Source organism: Panthera onca, chromosome D4 (genome assembly GCF_046562875.1).
Source record: "Panthera onca isolate mPanOnc1 chromosome D4, mPanOnc1 haplotype 2, whole genome shotgun sequence".
NCBI classification, from domain to species: Eukaryota; Metazoa; Chordata; class Mammalia; order Carnivora; family Felidae; genus Panthera; species Panthera onca.
Window position 1 is genome coordinate 92,832,196 of NC_138351.1, and position 27,895 is coordinate 92,860,090.

The 27,895-nt window shown below is 60.2% G+C and overlaps 2 protein-coding genes across 4 annotated transcripts in view; one reads left to right on the top strand and one right to left on the bottom strand.

Annotated features, from left to right (window-relative positions):
* REXO4 (RNA exonuclease 4) lies at positions 1-10,231 on the top strand. Of its 2 annotated transcripts, XM_060610335.3 has the most exons (8): positions 2-332; positions 2,174-2,532; positions 3,723-3,860; positions 4,039-4,232; positions 5,600-5,688; positions 7,309-7,383; positions 7,802-7,876; positions 8,547-10,231. In XM_060610335.3, the coding sequence occupies exons 1-8, from the start codon at positions 114-116 to the stop codon at positions 8,709-8,711; spliced, it is 1,314 nt and encodes a 437-aa protein (XP_060466318.2). In that variant the 5' UTR covers positions 2-113; the 3' UTR covers positions 8,712-10,231. The 2 variants fall into 2 exon arrangements, with proteins under 2 accessions (XP_060466319.2, XP_060466318.2); XM_060610336.3 differs by lacking the exon at positions 7,802-7,876 and having other exon boundaries at positions 1-332.
* Positions 9,570-27,895, bottom strand: part of STKLD1 (serine/threonine kinase like domain containing 1) — a 22,263-nt gene continuing 3,937 nt past the window's right edge. For both annotated transcript variants that reach the window (XM_060610327.3, XM_060610328.3), the window contains 17 exons: positions 27,053-27,097; positions 25,461-25,535; positions 23,895-23,996; positions 21,677-21,747; positions 20,706-20,821; positions 19,524-19,642; positions 18,801-18,964; positions 18,065-18,195; positions 16,736-16,819; positions 14,572-14,688; positions 14,146-14,286; positions 13,189-13,317; positions 12,356-12,484; positions 12,157-12,285; positions 10,752-10,892; positions 10,348-10,427; positions 9,570-9,868 (listed from right to left, as the gene is read on the bottom strand). In XM_060610327.3, the coding sequence (XP_060466310.3) occupies positions 9,779-9,868; positions 10,348-10,427; positions 10,752-10,892; positions 12,157-12,285; positions 12,356-12,484; positions 13,189-13,317; positions 14,146-14,286; positions 14,572-14,688; positions 16,736-16,819; positions 18,065-18,195; positions 18,801-18,964; positions 19,524-19,642; positions 20,706-20,821; positions 21,677-21,747; positions 23,895-23,996; positions 25,461-25,535; positions 27,053-27,097 (1,863 nt within the window). In that variant the 3' untranslated portion in view covers positions 9,570-9,778. The remainder of the gene's footprint in view (positions 9,869-10,347; positions 10,428-10,751; positions 10,893-12,156; positions 12,286-12,355; positions 12,485-13,188; positions 13,318-14,145; positions 14,287-14,571; positions 14,689-16,735; positions 16,820-18,064; positions 18,196-18,800; positions 18,965-19,523; positions 19,643-20,705; positions 20,822-21,676; positions 21,748-23,894; positions 23,997-25,460; positions 25,536-27,052; positions 27,098-27,895) is intronic.

The window sequence follows — 27,895 nt, forward strand, 5'->3', positions numbered from 1 at the left end:
AGCACTTCCGGAGGCCGGGACGCACGTGCCGGGGCGCGCGCGGGGTCGCTTCCGGGGTCCCGGAGGCTGGTGTCTCTCGGGCGCTGGGTGGGCAGAGCCCGGCCGGGGGCGGGATGGCCAAGGCGCCGACCTCCAGGCGCGCCCCCGGCGACCCCGTGGCTGAGCCGGGGCTTGGCAAGAAGGTAGCTCGGAAGAAGAGCAGGAAGAGGAGATTCTGGAAAAGCCGAGGGCGAGAAGCGAGCAAGACACCGGGCTGCGGCCCCGGAGTCGCCGTGGTCCGACCTCCGAAGGCGCCGGAGGACTTTTCCCGCAACTGGAGGGCGCTGCAGCGGGTGAGGTTTGAGGGGCCGCGCGGACGGAGGCAGAGGAAGACGCGTGGGGCCGCTGTGCGGGCACATGGCGGCAGAAACCTTGCAGACAGAGCCTGTCGCGGGAAGGTTAGCCTGTGAGGGTGGACAGCGAGTCCGCGGGAACGTGATAGAACCGGGGTTTGTGAGTGAGTGACCTTGATGGCAGCTGCCCCCCGGGGTACTGATCTCTGGAATTGCGCGGACTCGGCCGGTAGATCTACACGTGTCTTGTTGTTTAACCCCCACACCAACGTTGTGCGGTGGACGCCTGTGTCGTCTCCTTTTACAGACGAGGAAGGGGGCCCGGAAAGGTTAGAGAAATTGTCCAGGACTGCAGCCGGGTGGGCAGAACCGGGTGTCCCACACCAACAGCCACTGCTCTGAACCCCGTGTGGTGCCCTACTGCCTTTCTCCGCACGGGTGGCCAGGTTCTTCGTGGAGGTTTCTTTTTCTTTCTTCTTAAGTTTATTTACTTACTTATTTTGAAAGAGGAAGAGAGCGCAAGCGGGGGAGGGGCAAAGAGAGAGAATCCCAAGCAGGCTCGATGCAGGGGTCAGTCCCATAACCCTGGGATCGTGACCTGAGCCGAAGCCAGGAGTCGGTTGCTTAACCGACTGAGCCACCCAGGCCCCCCACGTGGCGGTTTCTTTCCGCCCGATGCTGTTCCATGCCGTTCAGTCATCAGTTCTCTACGCCTTCCTCGAAGCGAAGCTGCTGTTGTCGTCGCTGTTTTCCAGGTGAGGAAACGGAGGCACAGAGCTTGAGGAGTTTGGCCCGGTGTCACAGAGCTAGTAAAGACACGGCAGATCGGGGTGCAGACTCACCCTTCCGAGCGGGAGTTTGTGTTCTTTGCTACCACCGACCTTCAGAGTCTTCCACAACGTCTTGGGCTCTGTTTCGGAGCCTCGGGCGATAGAGAAAAGCTGCTTGAGCCTCTTAATACGGCCAGTGTCGTAGGGATGGGAGATCCTAACCGCCTGTCTGGACGGACAGGACTGAGGAGGCTCCTTCAGGCAAACCCAGGGTTCTGGACAATTTCTTGAGCTGTGGTTCTCCTTCCCTCTCTTTCAAGAAGGTAAAGCAAAATCAAGTGAGTGGAAAGGAGATTTATCAGGGGGGAAGCTTGTGTTTTCTGTACGTTCTACAAAAAGTAAGCCCTTCCGTGGTTAAACGTCGCAGGAACAAGTAAGTAGAAACCCACGTTGTCTCTCAGCTCGGTTCTACCTCCCAGGGTCTTAACCGCGGTTGAGAACCGCCGTGCTGGGGGCTGGGGTGCGAGGGAAGGGACACGACAGCCCTGCTTGCCTGAGCACAGTGTATGGCTGCCGGCCGCTCTTCAGCCGCCACGGGCTTGAACCCGTGGCTTGAACCAAACTCTTGGTTGAACACACGCCCCTCTCTCTTCCTGAGACCCTCGAGGATCTGGCTCCCATCCCCCCTCCGCCCCCACTTTGTTGGCCTAGTCTGCGCAGGAGGGAGCTCTAACACGAGCCCTAAGCAAACGGGAGAACAGCTTGCTCACCATCCCTTAGGCGGAGTGAAGTCATTCGGGAGGCACTTAAGGTGTTGGACAGGCGTTTAAAATTTTGTAGGAACGAGGCAGCAGGTATCAGATCATGCCTTGTAACGAGATAAGCAGAGAAGATCATCTCACCACAAGTGGCCAGGTGTGAATGAGAAGGGCTTTTGCCAAACTGTCCGATAATGGATCTCAGCGATGCCCGTAGGGGTAGACGGGGTGTATACACACGTAAGTTTTTCAGTCTCTCGTGCCTGGTTTCCAAATTAAAACGTGTCGTGTATTTTATTTTGGGTCCTCTTAGCTCCTGAAACAAAAAACACAGGCCCCGGAAAAGCCTCTTGTTATCTCTCAGACGGATTCCAAAATACAGCCCGGAATTATCCAACCGAACAGAAAAGTCGACCCAGATAAAGCAAAGAGAAGTGAGACGGGGCCAGAAACAGCGGCCCCAGCGGCCACGGGGGGCTCTGGTCCTTCAGTACCTCCAGCGGGCAGGAAGGCGCCGGCTCCCTGCACAGAGGTCAGCAGAGCGGGGCACGATGGGAAGGGAGCCGAGAAAAGGACAAATGATGATACTTCTCCGAAAGGAGGAGACACCAAGCGCAAGAAGTGGAAAGCTAAGGAGGTGACTGTGGCCTTGACTCCGGCCCTGCCCACCGAGTGAGTACAGGGGGTGTGTCCGCCTCCCTGTGCTGCGGGCGGCCTCGGTCAGCTCATCCCTGAGCATCTGTCTCCTGGGGGAGGCCTGGGGGGCGGGGGGGTGGCCTCTCCGCAGTCTCTCCATCACCTCCTCCCAGTGCTGTCTCTCCGTTTACTAGTTTCCCCCAGGACGGAGGCGTGATGAGGGCAGGGCCTGTTTGGTAACCGCTGTATCTGCAGGGCTCAGCGCAGAGCGAGGCCCTTAGGCCTCCGGTAAAGATTTGTGGGGTGAACGGAGGTCAGAGCCAGAAAGGCCCAAGTCTTGCCAGTCAAGTGCTTTGGTGGGGTTCCTCGTGGCCACCTGTGGTGCTGGGAGGCGGGGCTTGCGAGATGGGCGGGGCTGGCCCGAGCACCCTGTGGAGGTCACTCCCACGGGGAGGGCAGGGGCCCGGGGTCAGTGGCTGCCTCCAAATGGCTCGGCTGGAGGCAGCGCAGGAGTTCGTAAGTCAGGCTGCTGGCGAGTTACCTGGGCACCGAGGACATGGTTGCCGAAGCTTCCAGGAGAGAGCGGTGTGAGCGCCGGCCACGTGTCGCTGTGCCGGTCTGCTGTCTGGAAACCCAGGGCCCTCCCCCTGAGGCCGGCGGGCCGGCAGGAGAGGCGGCCAGACGGAAGCTAGGCGGGTAATTCTGTGAGTGTGGGCAGGGTAAATCCGGTGAGGGCAGAGCTCGTGGGCGCGAACGGCCAGAGGAGTGTGTCCACCCAGCGGGGTCGAGAAGCGGTTTCTAAGGAGGTGACGTTTAGCTGCGCCCGGGAGGCAGTTCACCAGGCAGATGTGTACGTCCTCGCGTGGGCCTCTGTGTGGGCTTGGTGTGCAGGTGCCAGGGGTCGCCAGAGTTTGGGGAGGGGGGGGCTCGGGGGCGTCTGCGTTTCCCTTTTATAGTCGTTGTGTGTATTTGTGTCTCAAGCGTTCGGTGACGAGCTTCCTGCTCTCTCAGTTCAGAAGAGAGCATTAGCAGCCGTCGCCCGCAGCCCGCGCGTCTGTGCTCTGTGTTCTTGGTGTTTCTCTGTGGTTCCTGGGTTTTGGGGTAGCGAGCGCGTCTCCCAGTTAAGAAAAGCGGCAGAAGGACCGCGCTGAACCAGTAGCAGGGGCGGCGGTGTGGGCCCGACCGCGGGAGCCCCTCCGCTGACGCCCGGTCCCTCTGCCTTCCAGGGAAGACATCTGGTTTGATGACGTCGACCCGGCGGACATCGAGGCGGCCCTGGGCCCGGAGGCGGCCCGGATAGCAAGGAAGCGGCTGGGGCAGAGCGAGAGCAGCATCACGCTGGCGAAGGAGCAGGCCTTCGGCGGGTACGTGGGGCCGGTGCCCAGCCGGGGAGGGCGAGGGTCTCGGGCAGGGGCTCCCCCCGCGCCCCTAGCCGAGTCGGGCAGGCGCCGCCCCATCCTACGAGGAGCCCTGAGAGCCAGGCCGGTCTCTGGATGGCGGGGGGCGCAGCGTTGAGTAAGTGGGACCTTTGGCTCCCTTCAGCCTGACCAGAGCCTTAGCCATGGACTGTGAGATGGTGGGCGTGGGCCCCAAGGGGGAAGAGAGCATCGCCGCCCGCGTGTCCATCGTGAACCAGTATGGGAAGTGTGTTTACGACAAGTGCATCAAGCCCAGCCAGCCGGTGACGGACTACAGGACGGCGGTCAGCGGGATACGGCCGGAGAACCTCAAGCAGGGTGGGTCCTCCCTGCTGGCGAGCACGGGAGAGGCAGTGCCTGGGTCCCTTTCTCCCCATTTATTGTTATTAAGTTTATTCATTTAGAGGGGGTGCGAGCAGGGGAGGGGCAGAGAGGGGGGGAGAATCTCAAACAGGCTCTGTGCTTTTAGCACACACAGGGCTCGAACCCACGAACCATGAAATCGTGACCTGAGCCGAAACCAGGAGTCAGACGCTTAACCAATGGAGCCATCCAAGAGCCCCCTCTTTAAGTTACTACTTTATTTTTTTGAGTAATCTCTCCACCCAAGGTGGGGCTTGAACTCACGACCCCGAGATCAAGAGTCACACGCTTCTCTGAGCCAGCCGGGCACCCCCTGTCTCTTCCTTTTGTCCCCTTTCTGTTCTGGAGCATTGGCCACAGCAGGAGCCCCAATAGTCCTACGTCTCCCAGGGTGACTGTTTTCAGATGGCTCTCAGGCACATCTGTGTCTTCACCCGTGTGTCATTTGGCAGTAGGGACCCAGAGAGTGTGCCGGCGTGGGGGTGAGGAGGGAAGGTGGGGACAGATGGGAGGGTCTCGTGGATCTTCGCGAGGACCTCGGGAAGCCACGGGGAGGTCTGAGCAGTGACAGGCCCGGCTCAGGTTTCCACAGGTTCCCTCCGGCCGTGGGATTGAGAAGAGACTCGGGCCATGAGGGTGGAAATGGGAAGAGGGGGCATGTGCCGCTGGTGACCTGGTCATGGTCGGGGGGCGCCGTGAGAGGTGACAGGACGTGGCCCAACTCCGGGTGCACCCTGAAGGCGGAGTCCGTGGGGCCTGCTGGACTGGCCGTGGGGGAGGAGTCACCCAGGGCGACTCTGAGGTCAGGGACCTGAGAGGTCCCGAGGCCACTGCTTTCTCTGGCCCCCGCGGCCTCCTTTCTCTGTGCCTCTCAGATCCCCTGTGCACACATAACCAAGCAGGCGGTGCCCCGGCCTGACCAGTCCCTCCGGCTCCAGGCTCGGTCAGGTCCTGCTCAGCGTGGGCTGCCTGGACCCGAGCTCTTCTGTCCGGGGGCGGGCACGGTGGCTCCGAGCCTTCCCTTGGCGGGGGAGGGAGAGGACCAAGGGCGTCTGCCAGGAGAGCAGGCGGGGCTGCCTCCGGAGCCGGAGGTCTGGGGGAGCACTGCTCGCCGTCTGTGGCGGGGGACCAGTCTTGTTTTTACCTCCGGTTGGAAAGCACGGAATCTAAGACCGATTCTCACTTGAGTCAACAGTAAAAATGACTGTCGGGTCGCTTCCGAACGGCCACTCTGCTCCCTGCCTCTGTCGTGGCCGTGGCAGGTGTGATGGGCTCAGCAGCGTGGCACACGGCGCTAAAAGCCACCTCTTCGTTCTCGTCAGGAGAAAACTTCGAAGTTGTTCAGAAGGAGGTGGCGGACATGCTGAAGGGCCGGATTCTAGTGGGACACGCGCTGCATAACGACCTAAAGGTACCGCTGCCTCGTGCAGACTGCACCCCTGCCGTCGCCCACACCGTGTTCTGGACGCATTTCAGTGTTTGGTTTGTGGCGCCTGGGTGTCGGGCAGGCCCCCCAACAGCATCAGACGCCAGTCGTCCAGTTCTCCCTGTGTCCTGGGGGAGCGCTGGGTGTTTCTCAGTTCTTTAATTTTTTTTTTTTAACGTTTATTTATTTTTGAGACAGTGAGAGACAGAGCGCGAACAGGGGAGGGGCAGAGAGAGAGGGAGACACAGAATCCGAAACAGGCTCCAGGCTCCAAGCTGTCGGCACAGAGCCCAAAGCGGGGCTCGAACTCACAAACCGTGAGATCATGACCTGAGCCGAAGCCGGACCCTCGACCGACTGAGCCACCCGGGCGCCCGTTCGTGGTTCTTTAAAAGGCGTCCAGTGGTGCTCCTTTTACAGGAGGTAGACCTGAGGCTCTGTGAGTTGAGTGACGTGCCCACAGTGCCCACGTGGCAGAGCCGGGCGCAAACCCAGACCTGGGGCCAGGTGCCTGCCCACTGCTCTAGCGCGTTCCACGTGGACAGAGCCAGGCAGCCAGTGCCGCAGCTCCGCCCAGCTGGACGGGGCCTGGTGCTCCTCTGAGGTCAGAGCCACCGTCCGTGGGGACGCGTCCCCCGGCGCCGCTCCCTCCCAGCCGGCCAGTGCAGCAGGTGGCATGTAAGCTCGTGGGTCCACTCCTGGTGCCCTAGGGGCCATGTGCTCGGCCTCTGCCCCCGGAGGGTCTCTGCTGTGGGCGGGACTGGCCCGCCTGTTCTGAGGAGAGCCGCGGGGCAGGCGGGTGTCCGCGGAGCCCTGGAGTCCTCGGGTGTTTCAGGCGTCGCCGAGTGTTGGTCTTCATGGCCTTTTAAAGTAACCCGGAAGTACTGAAATGAATATAGCAGGCACTCTGCCCGCCGAAGTCTCAGTGGCCCCCTCCCTGTTGGGCCATGCTGTCTCCTCACACCTGCTCCGTCCCTGGCGACTTGGGCAGGCTCGTGTCCGGCGGTCTCCTGAGACCGTCCTGAGGTCGCGAGATGAGCTGTTAGAGCACGTTCTCCATAACTTCCCCGATGTGCGACACCCACTCAGGACACAGGAGCACAGTGGTTGCTGGATAATTGATGGCTGTCGGTCTCTGGTTTCCGTGGTTTCGAGATTGTGTTTCTTTTTTTTAAAAAAAAATTTTTTTTTAACGTTTATTTATTTTTGAGACAGAGAGAGACAGAGCATGAATGGGGGAGGGTCAGAGAGAGAGGGAGACACAGAATTGAAACAGGCTCCGGGCTCTGAGCTGTCAGCACAGGGGCCCGACGCGGGGCTCGAACTCACGGACCGCGAGATCGTGACCTGAGCCGAAGTCGGCGCTCAACCGACTGAGCCACCCAGGCGCCCCTCGAGATTGTGTTTCTACTAACGTGGTTCTTGCTGTTGGGCGGCGTCTTTAGTCCGTGTGAGAGTTTTCCATCCCAAGTCCAAGTTCACGTCAATACCTGCTTTCCCGTGTGTGTCACCCGTTAGGATTCCTCGTGAGAGGCTGTTTGAAAAAAGGGGGTCCCACCGCTGCACGCCGACAGCGGCTGTGACCGTCGCTGTGTTGTCTTCCAGGTGCTGTTTCTTGATCACCCAAAAAAGAAGATTCGGGACACGCAGAAATACAAACCTTTCAAGAGTCAAGTGAAGGTATTTAAAGAAGCATGGCTGTGTGCTTCGTAGTTGTTGGCTGGTTCACGTGATGGTTGGTTTCGGGTGGCCTTCTAAGTTTTGAAACTGAGAAACGTTTAAAAACAAAAAACAAAACAGAGTTTTACCGCACGTTGCCCTTTAAAAGTCGGTGTGACCAAGGGCCGGCTACCCCGGTCTCCACAGGGAGGCCCCCAGCTGTGGGAAGAAGCTGCCCTCGGATCTGCTGCAGAGGGAGTCGGACACGCAGACCCCTTTCCAGGCCCTCCCCTGCGGGCAGACCAGGGTGTCACGTGCCCTAGGTGCCCCGGGCGCTTCCAGTGAAGGCGCATTGGAGGTCCCTGGGCCGGGGCTCAGTAGGTGACCCCCCTGCTGAGAGGCCTCCACCCCAGCATGGCTGCGTGCTGTCCCCCGGCAGAGCGGAAGGCCATCTCTGAAGCTGCTCGCGGAGAGAATCCTGGGGGTCCGGGTGCAGCAGGCAGAGCACTGTTCGGTAAGTGTCCTGGGGTGACAGTCCTCAGGACTGGGGGCCATCCCTCACCTTGCGGCCAAGGCACTCTGTCGGGCCCGGATGACTTATTTTTAGAAGGCCACCGGTCCACAAAAGATGAAATGGTACAGCAGGCTTGCCGCGCGGCCGTTAAAGTCTGGGTGTTTGTATGTAGCTCATCGACACTTACACACAAAAAACTGCCACATCACAGCCCTTAGGAGAAAAAGCCCCCCGTCTAGATTGAGGCCTTTACAGACCGTGCGGCCCGGGCCGGTTGTTCCCCTGGGCCTGGGGACAGGCTCCAGTGACAGGGCGGGGGGGTGCTGGCACCAGGCTGCTGGCCCAGGGAACCCAGCCCCTGCATCGAGGCCTCGGTCAGCCTCCCGCCGGACCCCCGCTCGCATCCGTGTGTCTGCTTGTTGCATCCCGTGGGTTGCTGCCCGATACACCTCGCGAGAGGCAGCAGGCCTGTTCCTGCCTTCCGCTGGTCCTTTCTTCCCCCGCAGGCTGGCGCATGAGCTGCCAGAGCCCCGCTGGGATCACACCCCCAGGTGGCTGCCCTGCTTGGCTTTCTCCTTGGCGTGCCCCGCGTGTGGCTCGAGGGCTCGGGTCGTGTGTGCCCTGCCCGTCGCCTGCTGGGACGGTCACAGTGGTGTTCTGTGCCCCCTAGATTCAGGATGCCCAGGTGGCGATGAGATTGTATGTCCTGGTGAAGAAGGAGTGGGAGAGTTCGGCCCAGGACAGGCGCCCCACGGCCCCCGTTCCAGACAGCCACAGCACCTCCCGTCCGCAGGCGGTTGTGACCACGCACAAGACAGCTCGGGTCTCCCCGTAGCGGCAGCTCTGTTGAAACATGTTCGCCGTCCTGGCGGCAGGGTGTGGGGGCGGCCGAGAACTGCTTCCTCCCTCTGTGCCATCCCAGACCTGGCGCCCCTGCTGGGGGCAGGCAGCACGGCGGGGCTCTGTCCTGAGGACTGACGGCAAGTCGGGGGGCGTTCTGCAGTGTGCTGTCCCCACAGCGGGGTGGCATCTCTGCCGGGGATTCGCCGGGTCCCAGGAGCCAGGGGCACCCAGCATCCACTGGGTTTGTAGCATCTTCCTGGGAGGAGGCCAGTCCCCTTTCTTTCTGTGCCTTGGGTCACAGGTCACGTAAAGAACCCCACCGGACTCACGGGCCACACCCAGCGTGTGCAGTGAGCTGTGCTCCGGCCCCATCTCCCAAGTTTGCCGCGGCCGCCTTTGGACTTGGAGAGATTCTCTGAGGGTGCCGATCCTTTCTCACACCCCCAGCCCCACCCCACAGGTCCACCCGCCAGGTTTCAACTTGGGGTCAGGGCCCGCAGCACGGCGAGGGAGGCTTAGCTCGTCTGCGCTGGGTGACCATGGTTCCCCCCAGAGGCGGGTGTCCCTCCCCGTCTGGGACAGATGTGCTGATCCCCAGCTGTGGGGCTGAAGCACCGTGCGGGTCTGTCCCGGGTGTGAGGGTCTTTGAGAAGAGTCGGGAGCCCGGCATACGGCCCGGCTTTACCAAACCGCCTGACGTGGCACAAGGAAGCCCCGGACCCACTGAGGAGATTTAACACAGGCGGGCTTTTACTAGAGGTGGAGTGTGGGGAGGTTACTTTCCGCGTTTAGAGTGGTCTGAAAGGGCCGCTTTTTCCACAAGGGCCACGCTGGTGGGTCCAGGGCTGAGGTCTGTGCGGAGCCTGCCGAATCGAGCCCCCGGGGCCCCACCGGTGCTCCACGCTGCCCCCAGGGCGCCTGCGTGAGCAAAGTGGAACCCCCCCTACACACAAAACCTAAGGAAAATGCCGCTCACCGGGCAGCTCCAGGGCCAGACAAGGAAAAGAAGGGCGGGAGAGAAGGTGCGGGAAAGCGGGAGGCCGTGGGGTGTCTGCCTCCTCAGGGCAGAGCCGACTGTCCTCCCGCGGAGCCTGGTGGCGTGCCGGCCTCCAGCCTCAGGAGTACCTTCTCTGCGTAGGAAACCAGCTCCTGGAAAGACAGCCAGTAGGCACCGTGTCTGTGACACTCTTGGGACCTACTCGTAGGTCTTTTTGTGACCGAATCTGCTCTTCTGTGAAGAGGTCTGATTGTCCCTGCCCCTTAAGTTTGGGGGGCCCAGAGACACATGTGAAGTCAAACGGGAAGAGGCATGAAAACTACACACACAGAGTAGGTGCTTGGGTGGCTCAGTCGGTTGAGCGTCTGCCTCTCGGTTTTGGCTCAGGTCATGGTCTTGGGGTCGTGGGATTGGGCTGCACACTGAGCGTGGAGCCTGCTCGGGATTTGTTCTCTCTCCCTCTGCCCCTCGCCTGCTCGTGCCCCCTCTATAAAATAAAACAAAAAAACACCGTACACAGAGTCAAGTCTGTTTGGCACAATGTCTCTTGTTCTGGGCCCCTCTGTGCTACCCAGATCTGGCCGTAGAGGCAGTTGGGGGCCTGGTGTGTTGGGCCCCCGCTGACACTCACCAGGCTGGAGGTGAAGCGCTCCTTGATCTCCTGGGCCAGAGGCTGGATGCCACTGGCCCGCAGCTCGGGCAGGATTTCCTCTGTGGGCAGAGCGGAGGGTCCTGAGGTCAGGGCCCAGCCAGCCCGATGCTTGTACAACCCGGGCCGGGGCACTTCTGAGGCCAGCGGGACAAAGCCGGGCCCCATCCCACCCGGGCTTAGCATGACCGCACGCTGCCTCTGGGGCTCAGCAGCCGGTGACCCCCACGGTCAGCGCGGCACCCGCTGCCTTGAGTTCTGCTGTTGAACGCACAGAAGTTGCAGGGAAGGGTTCCTTTCCTTCTCCCCACCAGTAAGAGCTGGGAGCGGGGTGCCTCTGACCACTGGCTTCCTGGGGGGGATGACAGGGAAAGGGGGACTCGCACCGTAGGACGTGAGGTGGGCCAGCAGCATGCAGATGTTCACCACCACCTCCGGGTCATCCTTGTACAGCCGGTACGTCTCCCGGATGAGGCTGAGGCCGCCGCCGCCCTCCTCTGGCATTGCCACCTGCAGCGCTGCCAGCTCTGGCGGGGGGCGGGGGGGGCGGGGAATTCATTTCCTGCAGCTGCCTGTGCCTTGGTGTCCTCCAGGAAGGGGGCTGACGGCAGTCCAGGGTGCTCAGGATAGCAGGGACCTCCGCCACTGGCAGAGGAGGCCAGTTTCCTGCCGCCTGGGGAGCCGCTGAGGCCAGCATTGCCCCACGGGTTGTAAAGGTCGCGAAGGCATCTGCGGGCCGCTTTCCTTCTGGCGGGAATGTACGCCCCACCTCCCCCCCCCCCCCCAGCAGAAGGCTCCTGCTGGAGGGCTGGCCTCCGCCCGCAGGCAAAGAGAAGCTCTAGAACGCTTTCCAGAGCGTGCCTGTAGGGTGGGCCTGGGGGAGCGCCAACGCGGCACACGTACACCCCCAGTCAGGGGTCAGGCCCTGGCTCTCGAGGGGCCGGGGCCTGTGAGATGTTACCGCTCAGACCCTCCCGGAGCCTGGGGGATCTCACACGCAGACTTGAGTTGTCGGGCCGGCAGGTGACAGAGTCCGTTCCCGCTCACTCTCTGGCCCCGGCTTCCGACCACCCCTCCATTGCCAAGCCAGGTCACATCTGCCCTCAGGACCCCAGCTCCCCTTCCTGTCCCACGAAGGTCGGCAGCTGCTACAGACCCCGTGTCGGGAGAGGACGACCCTGCCGGCGCCCTTTGGAGCCTCTCCAGGAAGGAGGGCGGCCCCACTCCCGCAGGCCCGGACCACCTCAGGCCGAGAAGCAGACAGAGGCCTGGCCGCCTGGCCCCCGTCCAGCCCACCCTCTGTACCTGCCCTGAAACACTGTGTTGGGACCAGACCTCAGAGGGGCTGGAGCACCCCTCACATGCCAGCTGGCGGCCTGTCCAGTCTCGGGTCCCAAGCGTCTCCGAAGGGTTATTGTGCCACGAGACAGTCACGGCCCCTAGCACTGCCACCCCAAGTAACAGCTCTCAGGCTACCGGAGTGGGACCCGTCTCCTGGGTGTTTCCATAAGCTATACCCGTAGGGATACCTGTGCTGACCTAACACCTGTTCAGAGTGTTTATGGGCAGGGAAGGAGAATCTCAGTATAGCACGAAGCTAAAAAACCCCACAAAACAAGTGTGTGTGTGAAAAGTCTCCACGGCAACTTCTGGATGATGGGACTCTAGGTTGCTCTTTTCCTACTTTGACTTTTCGGTTCTGCTTTTGGTTTGTGGGCAGCTGGCAGACACGACTTGTTGAGTCCTGGCCCCCCGCCTCCTCGGAGTAGCCCAGTCCACTCCCTGGCTCACCGGACACCTTTGCGAGGCTGGCCAGTCCCCGGTAGGCGTTGTTCACCAGTGGGATTCTGTCCTGGCAGAGCCGGATGCTTTGGAGGAACAGCGTCACCACATCTGCGAACTGGTGCTCCTTTACGCAGCCTGCGGAGGGCCTAGTCAGGCCTCCTCGCCTCACGGGTGGGGTCCGTGCCGCCCAGCCCAGGCTGCTCACCTAGCAAGGACAGCAGCCAGAAGACCGCGCAGCCGGCTTCAGCCATCTCTGCGTCCGTGGGGTGGGCGGCCAGCACCTCGGCGATGAGGACCGGGGCTTTCTCCAAGGGGGTCTTGTTCACAATGACGGCTGGGACCGGGACAGGATGAAGGAGGGGACACCTAGCCCTTGAGTGCCTGCAGGAGTGCCTGCTGTGTACGCGACCCCACGCCCCCTGCCTCCCACCAAGGACAACAGGGCCAAAGCTGCTGGGAGAGAGTTCAGGCGAGAGGGGAGTTTGGGGAGAGGAGGGACTGTCTGTCCCCAGGGGGTCTCGGGAATTTTGCACTTTGGGTGTGGACAGGCCTCTCTGGTTTCCCAGGGTCTCCGTGGCCCGGAGCCCTCTTTTCCTTAGAACTACTGCCCAGGTGCTGCAGGGCCCAGAGGGCGCCTGGAGGAGAGGGAGCAGCCCAGCCCCTTTTCTGAATCAGAGGCATCTGCCAAAGGCACCCTCAGAAACCAGGGACTGCCCAGGAAATCCCAGGGTGGGTGGCAGGTAGAGGGGCTCCCAGGGCAGGAGCCACCAGAGTCGGTGTGGGCGGGGGGGGGGGGGGGGGGGGGCACCCCACCCGGGTAGGAAGCCTGCCTCCCCTGGGTGGAGCCCCCCTCCCTTGTCCTCCTCCACTCCTTTCTCTTCCTCTGCTTCCAGGCTCTCAGAAGAGCCTCTCTGTGGGCTCTTGTCCTGAAGTGTTTAAGGGGCAGGACACAGAGGCCCTCGAAGGCTTGCAGAGGTGATCAGGGAGCAGCGAGGACACCAGCCCCCAGGCAGGAGAGCAGGAGGAGGGGACCCTCACCATCCACCATCAGGGCCCAGAGCAGGCTCAGGCCGTTGATGCAGATGTCCCTGTTTGTGGGGAAGGTACTCAGGCGCTCCAGGATATGCTCGAACAGCCCAGCCTCCTGGAGCTCCTCGGAGGCCGATTCTGCGGGCAAGACCCGGAGAACCCCGTCCGTCTGTGGTCCTTGCCCCCCGCATTCCTGGGCGCCTACTCTGTGCCAGTCATACCCAGTGCGGGGCCCAGAAACCGGAGGACGCGGTCCATCCCCTGGGCCGCCAGTCCCAGTATCGCCCATCCCAGTATTGGGCTGGGACCGGCCTCCCGGGACCACACAGAGCCGGCCTGAGCCTCCTGAGACGACAGCGTGATTGTGTCCCGGCGGCTGAGCTGACACCCAGTTTGCCTGATGGCTCTGATGTATGCCTGTCGTCCTGACGTGCCTCCTCACGGCACCCTCGCCCACTCCCCAAAGGGGGATCCAGCCAGTGTGGTGAGGAGCAGTGCGGGGTCCCTGCCCTTGGCTGGCCACGGGGCTCTAGGTGAGTGTCCCGGGGCTCACGGGCCCAGCTTCCCGCTGGAGAGAGGGCTGCTGACCCGGGGAGGAAGGTGGGAACAGGTCAGGTGCCAACGCCCTCGTCGCGATCCTCCCCGTGGCATTCCCCATCTGGCCGCCTACGGCCTGCCTGCCTGGTGGCTCCAGGAGCCCAGGTGCTCTGGGGAGATGAACAAGGCAGAAGCCGCTGCCGTGAAGCCCATGGTGGCACCTGGCACCCGGTCGGTGTCATGCACGTTTGTGGAGGGAACAAGTGACCGTCAAATGGAAGCTCCGCGTTGGGAGATAAAACAGGACGACTGCATGGGCGACACCCGCCGAAGGCAGTGCAGGTCGGGCCGCATCCGGAGCGGGCATGCCCCCGTGCCCCGGCAGTGCCCCCGCCTCCGCCCGAGAGAGGGAGGGCCAGGCACACCCACCCTGGCTGGAGATGATGGCGAGCACGCTGTAGACCATGGCCAGGAGCTGCTCTGACTCGGGATGAATCCGCAGGCAGCTCAGCAGGACGGAGACGACGGAGCTCTCACTCGGCACCTCGGCCGCGGGGTCCCGTGCCAGCGCTGCTTGGGCCGAGGGAAGACGCCCAGGGTTACCTCCCGAACCTGGGTTCACGGGGCAGGTGGCAGGCAGGTGTGCCCCCTCCCTGGCTGGGGTGGGGGTGGGGGGCAGTGCCCCCACTTCGCATGGAGAAAGCCTTGCCCGCCTGGCACGGAGCAGGTCCCCCCAAGTGCCCGCTGCAGGACAGTGAGTGGCGCTGTGCAGCCAGGGCTGGTTTCCAAGGCTCCGCTGGCTCTGGGACGGCGTGCCAGAGTCCACATCTGACACAGGTGTGGCCCGGAACCCACCTTGGCCCAGGGTGCGCAGCAGCAGGGAGCAGGCGTGCAGCTGTATGTCAAGGATCCTCTCGTGTTGCTTCATGATGGCGGTCAACAACTCCACCAGTTCTGTCGGCCACGGCAGACCTGGCAGGGCAGGGCGACGAGGTGAGCCTTGGCATAGGAGCAGGGGTGGGACGGGTGTACAGACCAGACCAGGGACCCCAACTCCGCTAGGAGTCCACAGGGCGTCGTGCACGCGGCCCCGGAGGGACGCGGAGGCGGGGAAAGAAAGTCCTTATTGGGCGCCTGCCGTGGGCATCTCGTTCCAGCAGCCCTTCTTGTCACTCTCGTCTTACAGATGAGGAAACCGGGCAGAGAGAGGACAGCTCTTGCCTCAACAGCCTGACTCTGGAGCCCGTGGCCATAACTACCCTGAGTGTGGGCATCCGTGGGTGTCGCTGACTCTCCTCAGTGCTGTGTGTGCTGGGTAGGAGTGAGAGGCGGGGGCAGGCAGCTGACGGTCCAGTGCCCGCTGTGCCCCTCCACTGCTGCTTTGTTGCCTCGTTCAGTGAGAACAACCAGAACGAGAGTGCTGGCGCCCAGGAGGCTGAGTACAGCTAGCCCGCCTCCGAATGAGGCTGGCTGGGGCAGGTGTGGCTCCGGGGAAGCCTCCCTCAGCTCCTCCGGGAAGATAAAATCTCCCTTCCTATGGACTCTACTCTGGCCACAGCCTAGCTCCAGAAGGAGTCAAGGGGAGGAATGAGGAAGAGGGAAAGGCAAGTGGCCAGTGTGAAGTCTCTGCTGCTGCCTTAGAGGGCTGGGACTGGGCCTCTGCAATCTCTGATGCCCCAGCCACCGAACGGACCTCTGTGCAAGGACGGATGGACAGATGGTTGATGGATGGGTAGATGGACAGATGGACGGATGGATGGATGGATGGAGAAATAGACGGTTGATGGATGGTTAGATAGATGGGGGGGTGGAGGGCTGATGGATGGGTGGATAGATGGGGGGTGGATGGATGGGTGTGTGAGTGAATGGTTGGATGGATGGATGGATGGACGGACAGATGGATGGATGGATCATTAGATGGGGGGTGGATAGACGGATGGACGGACAGTTAAGATGGGGTGGTGGATGGAGGGCTGATGGATGGGTGGATGGATGGATGGATGGACGGATGGACGGACAGTTAGATGGTGAGTGGATGGATGGGTGTGTGGGTGGGTCGGCAGATGGATGGATGGGTAGATGGACAGTTAGATGGGAGGGTGGATGGAGGGCTGATGGATAGGTGGACAGATGGATAGATAGACAGATGGGTGGATGGATGGATGGATGGATGCACGGAAGGATGGTTAGATGGGGGGTGGATGGATGGATGGACAGTTAGGTGGCGGTGGTGGGTGGATGAAGGATGGGTGTGTGGGGAGGGTGGGTGGGTAGATAGGTACTCAGGTGGGGGAGGTGGATAGGTAGACAGATGGATAAATAAATGAATAGATGGATGGGTGGATGGATGGATGGGTAGATGGGTAGTTAGATGGGGGAATGGATGGAGGGCTGATGGGTGGCTGGACAGGTGAGCGAATATAATATTCACTCTCGTGAGACAAGTTGAATGGAGAGATTTTATGAAACCATGTTTTGACAAAACTTAAAGGATTACGAACACTTATTGATGGAGAGTGTTGGGAAGAAATGCTGTCCTTGATAGGTGGGTAAGTTGGGGTCTCTGTGGAGGGCAGTCTGCAGTATCTGTGAACCCTTCACACCCCAGACGTCTAGGAACTCATCTACAGAAACGCTCACACAGGTGCGCACAGGCGTGTGCTCCAGGGCGTCCACTGTGGGTTTGCTTATGATACTGGACAATTAGGAACAGGTCAGATGCCCGTCAGTAGCAGCGGTGGAAGAGATGGGATGTCACATTAAGAATCCACGAAAAGCGTGTGACGGCAGGCTGCCACCAGCTGCACACCGAACCATCCCATTCCCGCTCTCTGCCGGGTAGAAGGCGCTCACCCACCGAGAATTCCAGGCTGCCCGTTCCAAGGAGGTGGCAACATGAGCCTCAAAGGTGTAGGAGAGCCCCTCTAGGAGAGCCTCTGGGAGGGATCACCGCTCCCCCAAAGGCCTGTGCCACAGGGTGAGCCCCGGGGAAGCTGGGGAAGGGGGGCAGGGGCTCTACCTAGCTGCTCTTCGGGCATCTTCAGGAGCCTCTTCAGGGCTTTGAGCTGGACTTCGGGTCTGATGGAGAAGTTCTGCATGACCTCTGCAGGAGACAGGACGGCATGGGGAGGAGCCCGGCTGGCTCGGGGACCCTTCCGAGGGCCCGGGGCACAAGGGGTCCATCTGTGGGCACCCCGCTGCTCACGGATACATATGATAGGGCATGAGGGGGCGCCCTCATCCCCACTTCTCAGGCCGAGCAGCCTGTCCAGAGGCAGACCCCAGCCTGTCTTAGAGTCTCACTCGAGGCTCAACATGGCCAGGGCTCTGCCCTGAGCCCAGGGCTCTTCCCACTCTGCCTCTGAGCCTCCCCGCAGGGGTCTTTGCCTTTGATTCATGACAAACGCCCCCAGCCCCCAAAAGGAGCAGCAGTCTCCAGGTGTGCCCATTGTAGAGCCCTTCCCTATCCCCTGGCTGACTCAGAGCCCCTCCTGCACCCGTGTCTGGGCACAGGGCACCTCGTAGAGGCCGACAGATGGGCCCTGCAGCTCCCGTCGCTCTAGATGAGGGAACGGGCTCAGAGGGGGTGGCTCGCTCAAGGCCACGCAGCTTCAACCGGACCTAGGGACCTGCCTCCAAAGCCCAGGACCGTGAGACTCAGGGAAACAGAATCTAAGGCCTCGTGAGCACCCCTTCCCCAGAAGTGAGGGCAGAAGCGGCAGATGGGGGAGGGGGTCCCTTGTCACAGCAGCCAGCGCAGGGAGCCACAGATGGGGAGGAGGGCTGGGAAAGTGGAGCTCGAGTGGAAGCTGAGGGTGACCTGTAGACCTCATCGTTCACCCAAGACCTCAGGGGTACTGTGGGGAGCCGCGGGGCGCCCCCGGCCAGGGGCACTTGGTGGAGATACGGTGCTGTCTGTGCACGGGCACCAGGTGACTGGTGGCACCCCCGACGGAGGCCAGTGTGCGTCACACTGCACGGAGCCCCCACAGGGACGCGCCTGCCAGTCTGGCAGTGTCCGGCACCATGACGGGCATCGGGGCCACCGTGTGCCAGGGCGTGGAAGCAAAAAGCAGGCAGTTCTGGGGGCTGTGAGAATGAGGGCGCTGTTCGGCTATGTTGAGGACCGTGGAACGGGAAGGGAAGGGAAGCAGGTGGGGGCCAGGCACGAGGATGGACGCTTAGAGGTGGCGGGGGTGGGGGAGGGGACACGAGGGGCTGGATGGAGGGGAGTGCCCCGAAACCTTCCCAGCCACCGGCCGCATGTCGGGAGCAGACCAGGGGACTGGGCCTCAGGGGAGGTAAGAGAGCAGTGCCAGGGCCCTCCCCATCCGGTCCCCGCCATCACCTATGATGCTGGCCATGTTGCCCCCTAGCAGCAGGTCGGTGACAGAGTCAGGCATCAGCTGCCAGTGCGGTGACAGAGCGATGCTGGAGGACCTGAAGTTGCCGCCCACGAAGGTGATGTGTATCACTTCCCTGGAGAGGAGTGGAGGCAGCTGGCTGGGCTCACCTGGGGGCTCTCGGGGGGGGCTCTGGGTGGCCGGCAGGCGGGCGCACAGACGCCGGAACCCCACCTTCCCGTTGGGAACCCCATTCGGCGGCACCTCTCCCGACGTTGCAAGCGTGCCCCGCTGGCGCCCCAGCCACTCCGCCTCCTGGAGGGGCCCCGGGCTTGCTCCCAGGGCGAGGGAGGACGGTGCTGGGCCCCGGCAACTTCACCCGCGGGGGCTCCTTCCTCCAGAAAACGTATTGAAAGATCAGATGTTACTATTGTGTCGTGTCGGTATAATGGCGAGTAGGACCCAGGCTGGGCTCGTTGTTGTATATTCCTGTTTTCCTTCTTATTTGAATGTAAATTGCAACGAAGACCGGTCCTGGTCCTCAGGGCCTCGGCACCTGACAGAGGAGCCGGCTCTGTCGGCTGCGAGGTCACCGGTTACCGCGGTTTGGGACGGCCACACTGGGAAAGCCAGTGGTCCGCGGATGGGACGGCGTGTTTGCAAGCGTTAAAACGCCGTTGCGGGGAGAGACCGTGAGAGATCCACAGGAAGATTAAAACACGGCCCCAGCCCCCAGCTCACCTGATTGTTATTCGCTCCGAAGGGTTGATCTGCAGCATCAAAGGCAAAAGGGAACCGAAAGTTTCCGCGTTGGGGATCTTCTTCTCCTCCAGGGTCTCCAGGACGCCCCTGAGGCCATTCGGGAGGGTCCGGAGGGACTTTCTCAGAAGCATGGCTTCTGTTTTCTGAGGGGACACAGACAAACACCGCTGCTTCCCGCGCTGCCTCAACCGCGCCCCAGCTGGGCCCGGCCCCGGCAGAGGACTGGCTGGCCTGTCCCAGGGCCACCCTGAGGGGGCCAGAGGTGGGAAGGCTGGGGAAGTGAGCCTGCACGGCTACCTCGGGGCCCCGGGTGACAGGCAGCCCCTGTGTGTTCAGGCCAGCCTCGGTCACTTTCCTGTGGCACCTGCATTCCACCGCGGGCCGGCTAGTGCACCTGAACGGGGCCTTCTCATCCACAGGAGGCAGTGAGTACGTGGGGAGCCCGCTGTGAGGGTTAGCGTGGGGCGGTCTGCCTGTCATGGTCGTTGCCCTCCTCACCACGCCGGGGCCCCGCAGGCCCAATGTTGAGTGCGAGGGTCCCCCAGCAGCTGGGACGGGGGGTTCCTCACGGCCCCTTGGAGGCTCAGAGCAAGGCAGGAGGATGCAGGTGGGAAGAGTGAGCCCCTTTTGAGCAAGGTGGGCAGAGCCGGCCTTCTGGGGACGTGGGGTGTGGCAGGGAGAGGCAGGCAGAAGGCAGCTCACGTCTGTGAAGGAGCAGCTGGCCATGTCCAGGATGATGCAGCCCAGGGACCAGACGTCAGATCTCTGGCTGAAGGAGAAGCGGAGGGCCTCGGGCGCCATCCAGGACTTCTGACAAGGGTCTGTCGGCAGGAGAAGGTGTCAGATGTGGATGTCCTGTCTCCCTGGGAAAGTGAGGGGAGACTCACTTTCACCAAAGAGGTGCTCTCTTTGGAGGGAAAGGAAGAGGGCCCTGGTCAGCAACATCCCGGCCCTGGTCTCAGACAGCGAGGCAGGTGCCCAGCCAGGCTGGCCCGTGTGTGCACACACGCGCGTCTCTGCACCCAATATGGCTGCAGAGGTGGCCCAAGAGCCGTGAGCCAACAAGGCTCTCTGGCCATCTTGCCCCTCTAAAGGTCAGAACCCAGAGGCAACATGCCAGTTTCCCCGCCCTAGGTTCTAAAACCTGAACCCCAGACAAGCAGCCAAAAGAGCGGGGTCACCCGTCCGTTAGTCCCCGATAGACCTCAGGCAGCCCCTCCCTCTCCGGGCCTCCATTCCCCAATGGAACGGTAAAGGGGTGAACTCCAAGGACCCTCCTACCTTTCCAGTAGACCCACCCACTCACCCATCCACCCACACGTCCATGCCTCCGCCCATCTATCCGCCTGTCCGTCCGTCCATTTGTCCTCTAGGCAACCAGGACTCTGAAATCCTCAACTACGGTTACTCTCTCCGTCCCTGACAGCTGGCATGGGCTTGAAGCCCAGCTCCCTTTGCCCCACTGTCCTTCCAAAGGAAGGAGAAGCCATCTCCCCTTACTCCCCATGTCTGCCATCTCCTCGGCTAGTTTTAGGGCTCAGTAAAGTAACCCAGCCCTCACCGGTGCCTGGCACCCACCAGCCCTCCATCTCCTGAGGCCATTCTTCTGCTTCCACGAAGGCTAACATTTCCTGGGTGTCTCTTGGACCCTGCGTGCGCCCCCTCCCCTGCCACGGTGGTATACCCCTGCTCAGTCACAACCCAGGCAAGGGGGTCTCTTTGGAGCCCACAAAAGCCCATGGGGGTCTGTGGGGACCTTCTGAACAAGGAGAGGTTTGACCCGTTCCACCAGGGGGCCCCGCCCTCTGGGCTCTGGGAACGGCCCCACTGGCAGCGTGGCCCCTCCCCCAGCCTGGGACGCAGCCCGGGACGACCCCGGGCCACCTTCCTCCGCGCGGATGTTCCACTTGGCTCTGTCCATCATCAGCGCGTTGGAGCTCAGGTCCTGTAATTTGCAGTGGTTGCTGCTGCTGAGGACTATGTTGGAGGGCTTGAGATTCCTGAAACGAAGAGGCAGGACTCTCCACCCACCCCCACCACCGGCCGCCACGGGTGACCCTCCCGGGGCAGGGGCCGGCACCTTGAACCTCCCTCCCTGCTCCCTGCCCCACCCAGTCCCGCTCCACTCTCCGGAAATGCCCCCCTTGCAGCCTGCTTTTTAAATACTGCTTCCTACAGAAATAAAGTCTACTCCGTTCTTCTAAATGGGAAAACCACCAGCCAGCCACAAGGAGGAAAACACCTGACCGTCTGCCGTTTCTCCACTGACATCTTGCTCACCTCCCTCCAGACCCTCGCTATCTATGCATCTACTTAGGGATTTGGCTTTTGACCATTTGTTGAGGTCCAGTGACATCAACACTAAATCGTGAGCCTTCTCTTCGTCCACATGGTCCACGCGTTTCTTCTCTCTTCCTTTAAACCCGACACTGATTCCGTCGGAAGCCATTCCCAGGCCCTTCGGACCATGGATGCCACAGGGTGAGCGAAGCCGTGCTGGTGGCGATCTCAAGCTCAGCCCCGGGGACGGCAGCAGCCCCGCCAGCCGGCCAGAGGCCACGGCGCGCAGCCTAATCTCTTTCCTCCGAATGCTGTTATCTGGCTGCTCTCCCTGCACTTTAGAACCAACCTGCCCCGGTCAGGTTACGCTTCATGAAGCTGGGTGAATCACTGCAGGTGACGTGGAGGGGGTGGCCTTCTCTTTACGCCTGGGAGCTGCTCTGGAAAGGTGCCCGCTCTTCTCCTGGCTGCGCTGACCCCGGCCACACCTCTCTGCCCTGCCCCTGCCCCTGGGTACTGACACCCAAGGGGACTCAGTGCCTTTGCTCCTGAAGCAGCCTGGCCGCCCCGGTCACCTGTGGATGATGTCTAAGTGGTGCAGGTATTCCAGAGCGTCCAACACCTGGCCCAGCACGTTCTGCATCCACTGGGGGGAAAATGAGAGACGCCAGGATTGGAGGGGTCTCCCGGCAGCCGGCTTAGGCAGGTCAGCGACCACGCAGAACAGCCGGTGGGATCATGGTGTATTCTTTTTTTTTTTTTAATTTTTAAATGTTTTTTATTTATTTTTGAGAAAGGGGGGGTGGAGAATGCGTGTGTGCTGGTGGGGGAGGGGCAGAGAGAGAGGGAGACACAGAATCCGAAGCAGGCTCCGGGCTCTGAACTGTCAGCACAGAGCCCGACCGGGGCTCGAACTCACAAACCATGAGGTCGTGACCTGAGCCGAAGTCGGACGCTCAACCGCCTGAGTCCCCCAGGCGCCCCTCTCCTTGCTTAAGACAGGCCCAAAGCCCCACAAAAGCCCAGAGCCGACGCAAGAGGCTTCTGCTTCACGTGCCTTCGAGGCCAAAGTGTGTGCAGCCATCCAGACAGTGACAGCACGTCAGCCAGGGCAACGCCCCCGTTTCCAGACCACCCGCCCCTGCCTCCATCTCAGAGTCCCCGGGTGCCCTGACCCCAGCCCTGCGCTCCACCCCTTGTGGCCCAGGGGCCTTGTGGGGATCAAAGATATTGAAATCTCTATTGCCTACTTGAGGTTTGCCTCTCCGTGCCATTGGAATGAAAAGTGCTCTGACAAAGAACATTCTAGAAATACTTTATGTCAGAAACAAGATCCATCTAGTGTCCAGGGCAGTGATTTTCAAACCGTGTTCCTAGGAACCCCGGACTCTACCCAGGGGTGTCAGAGAGGAGCTGAGCGTACAAGACCCCGGGCTTCCACTCTACCCTCCACCAACCCTGCCATGCCCCCTGATTAGAATGGCTTTGCCTTCCTTGCTGTGTTTCTGAGAACATTTTGTGCTTGAAAGGGTTCCACCACTAACAGAAAGTTTGAAACCTACTCCAGAACCGACCCTGAGGCCCACGTTGGGAGAGGAGCTGCGTGCCCCTCAGAACCCCTCAGTCTCAGTAGTGACATGGTGCCCACGGGCCCCCTGAGCAGAGAGGCGCTCACAGCAAAAGCAGGCAGAATTCACTTGGGGTGCATCATCGGCAATGTGAAAGCAAAAATGACCTAAGCAAAAATGACCTCGCTTAAAAGGCAACAGGAAAATATCCTCATGACCTTGGGGCAGGACAGGCTCTCAGACAGGCTCAAAGGCGCTAACCATAAAAGAAGGACAGAGAACCTGACTTCATTACAATTAAGGAGTTCTGTTCATCAAAAGACAAAGTTAAGAAACCAAATCAGGACGCCACAGTCTGGGAGAAGACTCTGGATGCCCGCATCCGTGATATGTAAAGAACACCTACACACCAACAAGAAAAGACAAACAACCCCAACGTTTAAATGGACAAAAGACTCAAACAGGCACAACATCCAAACGGCTAAAAAGCACTTGCCACGATTACTGAGCTTATCTCAAATTAAAATGTGATTTTTAATTAAAATGGCACAGAATGCCGTGTTGGCCAGGAAGCAGGAACCGGAATGCTCACAGCTTGTGCTGGGAGTAACCCCGAGTCACCCAAACTGTGCTGGACACTGGAACATGTACGGAAGCTACTCACACACACACCCGCTCTGCGGTCCAACAGGGATTCCTCCAGGAAAGGTGAGCACTTAGGGTGACCAGAAGGCACATCCAGCATGGTTCATGGCAACCTGATTCATAATAGTCCGAAACTAGGAACAAGCCACGTGCTCACAGAGCGGGGCCGCGTGCAGACAGACGTGGCCCCACAATGGGGCGGCACCTAGCCACGACACGGACAATTTCATGATACATTCGCATAAGAAACCAGACACAAACGGTGACACACTGTATGAGCCCATTAATGTGAACCCCGGGGCAGGCAGAAGAATGTCTGGGCGGAGAATTCCAACCATGGGCATGGACAGGGACTTCTGGAGCTCCAGGAGTGTTCTGCATCTCCAAGTGGGGGAGGTTACGTGAGCGTATGCCTGGTACGGTGCACCAAGCTGTGCACTGAAGGCCTGTGCATGTCACAGCGTGCAAATTACCTCTAGGCATAGATGTGAGAAAAGATAAGGCACGTCCGCCCTCCCTTCTGCCCCTGATTGAGGTCCAGGTGGCCCCCAGGCCTGGTGTTCTAGAGAGTCTGTCTCACCTCGGAGTCAATGATTGTCTTTGTCTCCCTCTTCTTCTCAATGACCTTCTGGAAGCTTCCATGGTTGTACTCCATCACCAGGCAGAGGAACAGAGAGGAGATCTGCTGGGGACATGAGGCCTCAGCCAGATGTCACAGTCCCAGCCCCCACAAGCCCAGGCCTGGGCGTCTCTGCGAGGTTACCTCTGTGAGGGCCTCCCTCCACAGGGCTATGGGAGCACTGCCTGCAGTGGGATATGAGCCCCCCGCAAACAGCCCCTGCTCACCCCTCTGGCCTCATCTATCCTCTCGTCCCCCTCTGTCCCTGCTCCATCTGTATGAACCCCTCAGACTTTTCTGAAAGTGGCCCAGGCCTTCTGGCCACTGTATACACAGACCCCCGCACCTGGGACCCCTTCTTCACAGGTAACCATTCAGTCTTTAGGGCTCAGCTTACGTCCGTTTCCTCTGTCAGGGGAGCCTGGCCCGGGTGGGACTCCAGCAGACCAGGTCAGGGGCCTCAACTCAGGGCTCTCAGAGGACCCCTGCTTTTCCTTCCACAGCGAAATGCCCTCTTGGCTTTTCTGTGTTTCCTTGAGAGCGTTACAGGGCGCTCCGAAAATATTCGGGGTGCACACAGTGATGGCCTCTCCCTAAGGCTTTCCTCAGGGCCCAGCTGAAGAGGGGGAATATGTATGAGGGGACCCTCCACTCCTGCTCAAGCCCTTGGTTGCCACCCGCCCCTCCCCCAGACAGGGACACTAAGGCAGAGGTCTGAGTCTGCCAGGAAGCCTTGTGGCCTCCCTTCACCTCCAGGGCCCCTGCCCCACCCAGCTCAACCCATCTGGGACGATTTGCAGGACTCTGGATCCCTGTAAAGACCAGAAGTCACATGGCCTATGGGGTGAAACACAGGGCTTGGGGACTTACAAGACCCTGATTTGAATCTTACTCAGCTGCTACTGGCTGTGTGGTCTCGGAGAGCTCCTTAACCTCTCTGAGCCCCGGGGAAATGAGGACACTACGTCCAACCTGCAGATCTCCCAGGCTGTAGGGACGGCCATTAGTAAACTTCAGGAGCCGCAAACGTCAAGGGTCCAGAGGCACAGGACAAACTGATGCCAAATAAGGGGGGAGAACAGGGACCAGCTTCCTAAAGCCTGCTCCTTCCGTGAAAGTCAAAAGTTCCCCCTTCAGAGGGCAGACTCACGGAGCCTTTGGCTGCAGGATGAGCTCAGCCGCTGAACACACAGGGCACTGGAGTCAAGCCTTCCAGGCCCGGCCTCCTGGCTGGGCCACGGACTAGGTAGGTAACCAGGAGGGACTTGTTTCTCTTAGCCTTTCTTTCTTCCCTAAAGTCGTATACCTACCCCTCCTCCACTGAGACTCCTGCGGGCTCATAGGAGATGATGCCCACAGAGTCCCCAACGGGGCCCCGGTAAGTGCTGAGTCAGGGGCCGCCGCATTTACAGTCCCTGCCATTACTGCTCAAGGGGTTAAATGGCATCGGGGTGCTCTGTGCTCAGCTGGCTTGTTCCTGGAGCCACCGGACGCCAGCTGAGCCCGAAGGTGTCGGCTCTGACCCACCTGACTGTTCCATATGATGAACAGCTCCTGGTATATGGAGATGTGGGCGTGCCGGAGCTTCAACAGCGGCATCAGCTGCAGGGACGAGAGCAGAGGAAGTGGCCATGTGCGGGAAACACTGCTCCTCAGCTAGTGCTTCTGTGTCACGTTATCCCGACAAAAACGCAAGCTTCTGGCTCTGAACGGGGCTGGGGAGCGCGCACGAGGAGGGTATGCAGTCTTGTGCTTCAGAGTCAGACAGCCCAGTGTGGGTCCCGGCTCTCCAGCATGTGCTGGCTGTGCTGTGTGGCCGAGGAGAGGCTCCTCAACCTTTCTGAGCTTCTAGCCTCATCTGAAAATGGCAGTAACAGTGGCACCTGCCTCACGGGGGTGTCGAGGGCCAAAGTGAGCTCATCCAGGGAAGTGCCTGATGTGGACGGCAAAAAGCACGGTCAGGGTCAGCTGGAGAAGGTGGTGCGGCCACAGGGAGGCGGGACACTGATGCACTTGCCCCCACCTTGCCTCCTGGGTGGCACGCACTTGGGGCTCCAATGGCCCACTCCCGGCTGACGGTGCTTGAAGAAGCCACGCGGCTGGGCCACAGCAATGGCGGCCGTAGCCACCAGGAGGCAGGCGGCCAGCTGCTGCTGGTGGAGGGCTGGCTGCCAGCGCAGGTGGCCCAGCGGAGTGGGGAAGGGGACGGGGTTGGGCACAGCTGTGGTGGCGTGGGGGCTGCGGGAGGTCTCCCACGGTCTCTATCTCACTTTGTCGGGATGTGGCCTGGGTGCTGCACTGTGCCTCCCTCACACTGTGGACTGGACAGCTGCGTGCTGGCAAAGCTCAGGAACCGGTGATTCCGGCAAGATGGCAAACGGGTGACCACCACACAGGAAGGGAGGCATTTGCTTCATGCAAGTTGAAGTTGAAGACAAGCAAAGGAAAGCCGCTCGGAGCCTTTGGGCAATCCAAGCGCATGCGGCTGTTAGTGCGATTGTTATAAGTTAGGATGTTATTGTGGGTTCTGACTGGTAGATTGAAGGAATATAAAAGAACATACATTTGCAGCTCAAGCAATTCCAAACTTCCCAAATCTTCCACTGTAACTGATATTTTTATAATCGAAGGGACAATGTTTTAAAAGATGGTGATTGGTAGATTAGTCTTGGGACCTGGCCAACTTGTAAACTTTATCTTCTTGGGGCACCTGGGGGGGCTCAGTCGGTTAAGTGTCTGACTTTGGCTCAGGTCATGTTCTCACGGTGACTGAGTTCGAGCCCCACATTGGGCTCTCTGCTGTCAGCAGAGAGCCTGCTCTGGATCTTCTGTCTCCCTTTCTGCCTCTGCCCAGTTTGCTCTCACCCTCTCTCTCAAAAATAAATAAACATAAAAAAAAAAAACTTTATCTTCTCTGAGAACATATATTCTGGGTTGTCTGCACCAGGATTCAGAAACGAATGTTTGGGGCACAGACTCTCTTCATGACCTTGGGGCTTCTGGCTTTGCAGCACTGGGCAAGGACTGGTTCTGACCCTCCTTGCCTCCAATGAGGTACAGAACAGTCTTTGTGTGTTCTGCATCGGGTCCTCTAGGGAGGGAACCACCCAGAAAGTTACCTCCTCCAAGGCCTCGTTGGCCTGATGCTCATCAATACACTCCACCTGTAGGGGTGCAAGAACACTAACTCAGTAAACATGTAGGAACCCGTCTCCACCATCACTCTCATCAAGATCACCATCTCCATGACTACCACCGCCACCACCATCACCATCACCATCATCATCACCGTATCATCATCGCCATCATCACCGTGATCATATTATCACCATCACCATCGCCACCATCATCACCATCATAATCACCATCACCATCATCGCCATCATCACCGTCATCGCCATCACCAACATCACCACCATCACCGTTGTCACTGTCGTCACCATCATCAATCACTGCCATCATCACCATGACTGTAACCATCACCATCATCCTCACCACCGTCATCACCATCGTCATTGTCATCACCATTGCCACCATCACCATCTCCATCATAACCAGCATCATCATCATTACCATCACCATCATCATCACCATCAACACCATCACCATTGTCATCGTCATCACCATCACCAACATCACCACCGTCACCGTTGTCAGTCATCACCATCATCAATCATCGCTATCATCACCATGACTACCACCACCACGACTGTAACCACCACCATCATCACCATCGTCATTGTCATCACCACTGCCACCATCACCATCATCATCTCCATCATCACCATCATAATCATCATGAATACCATCACCATCGTCACTGTCATCACCATCATCGTCATCACCACTGCCACCATCGCCATCAGTATCCCCACCATCCCCATCATCACCATCACCATCATCACCATGATCATCACCATCATCACCACCATCACCGTTGTCACCGTCATCACTCTCATCAT

Coding starts and splice junctions, on each gene's coding strand:
- REXO4 (XM_060610335.3), top strand. CDS start 114: ATGGCCAAGGCGCCGACCTCCAGGCGCGCCCCCGGCGACCCCGTGGCT. Junction 4,233..5,599: donor GCCGGAGAACCTCAAGCAGG/GTGGGTCCTCCC, acceptor CGTTCTCGTCAG/GAGAAAACTTCGAAGTTGTT. Junction 7,384..7,801: donor CTTTCAAGAGTCAAGTGAAG/GTATTTAAAGAA, acceptor GTCCCCCGGCAG/AGCGGAAGGCCATCTCTGAA.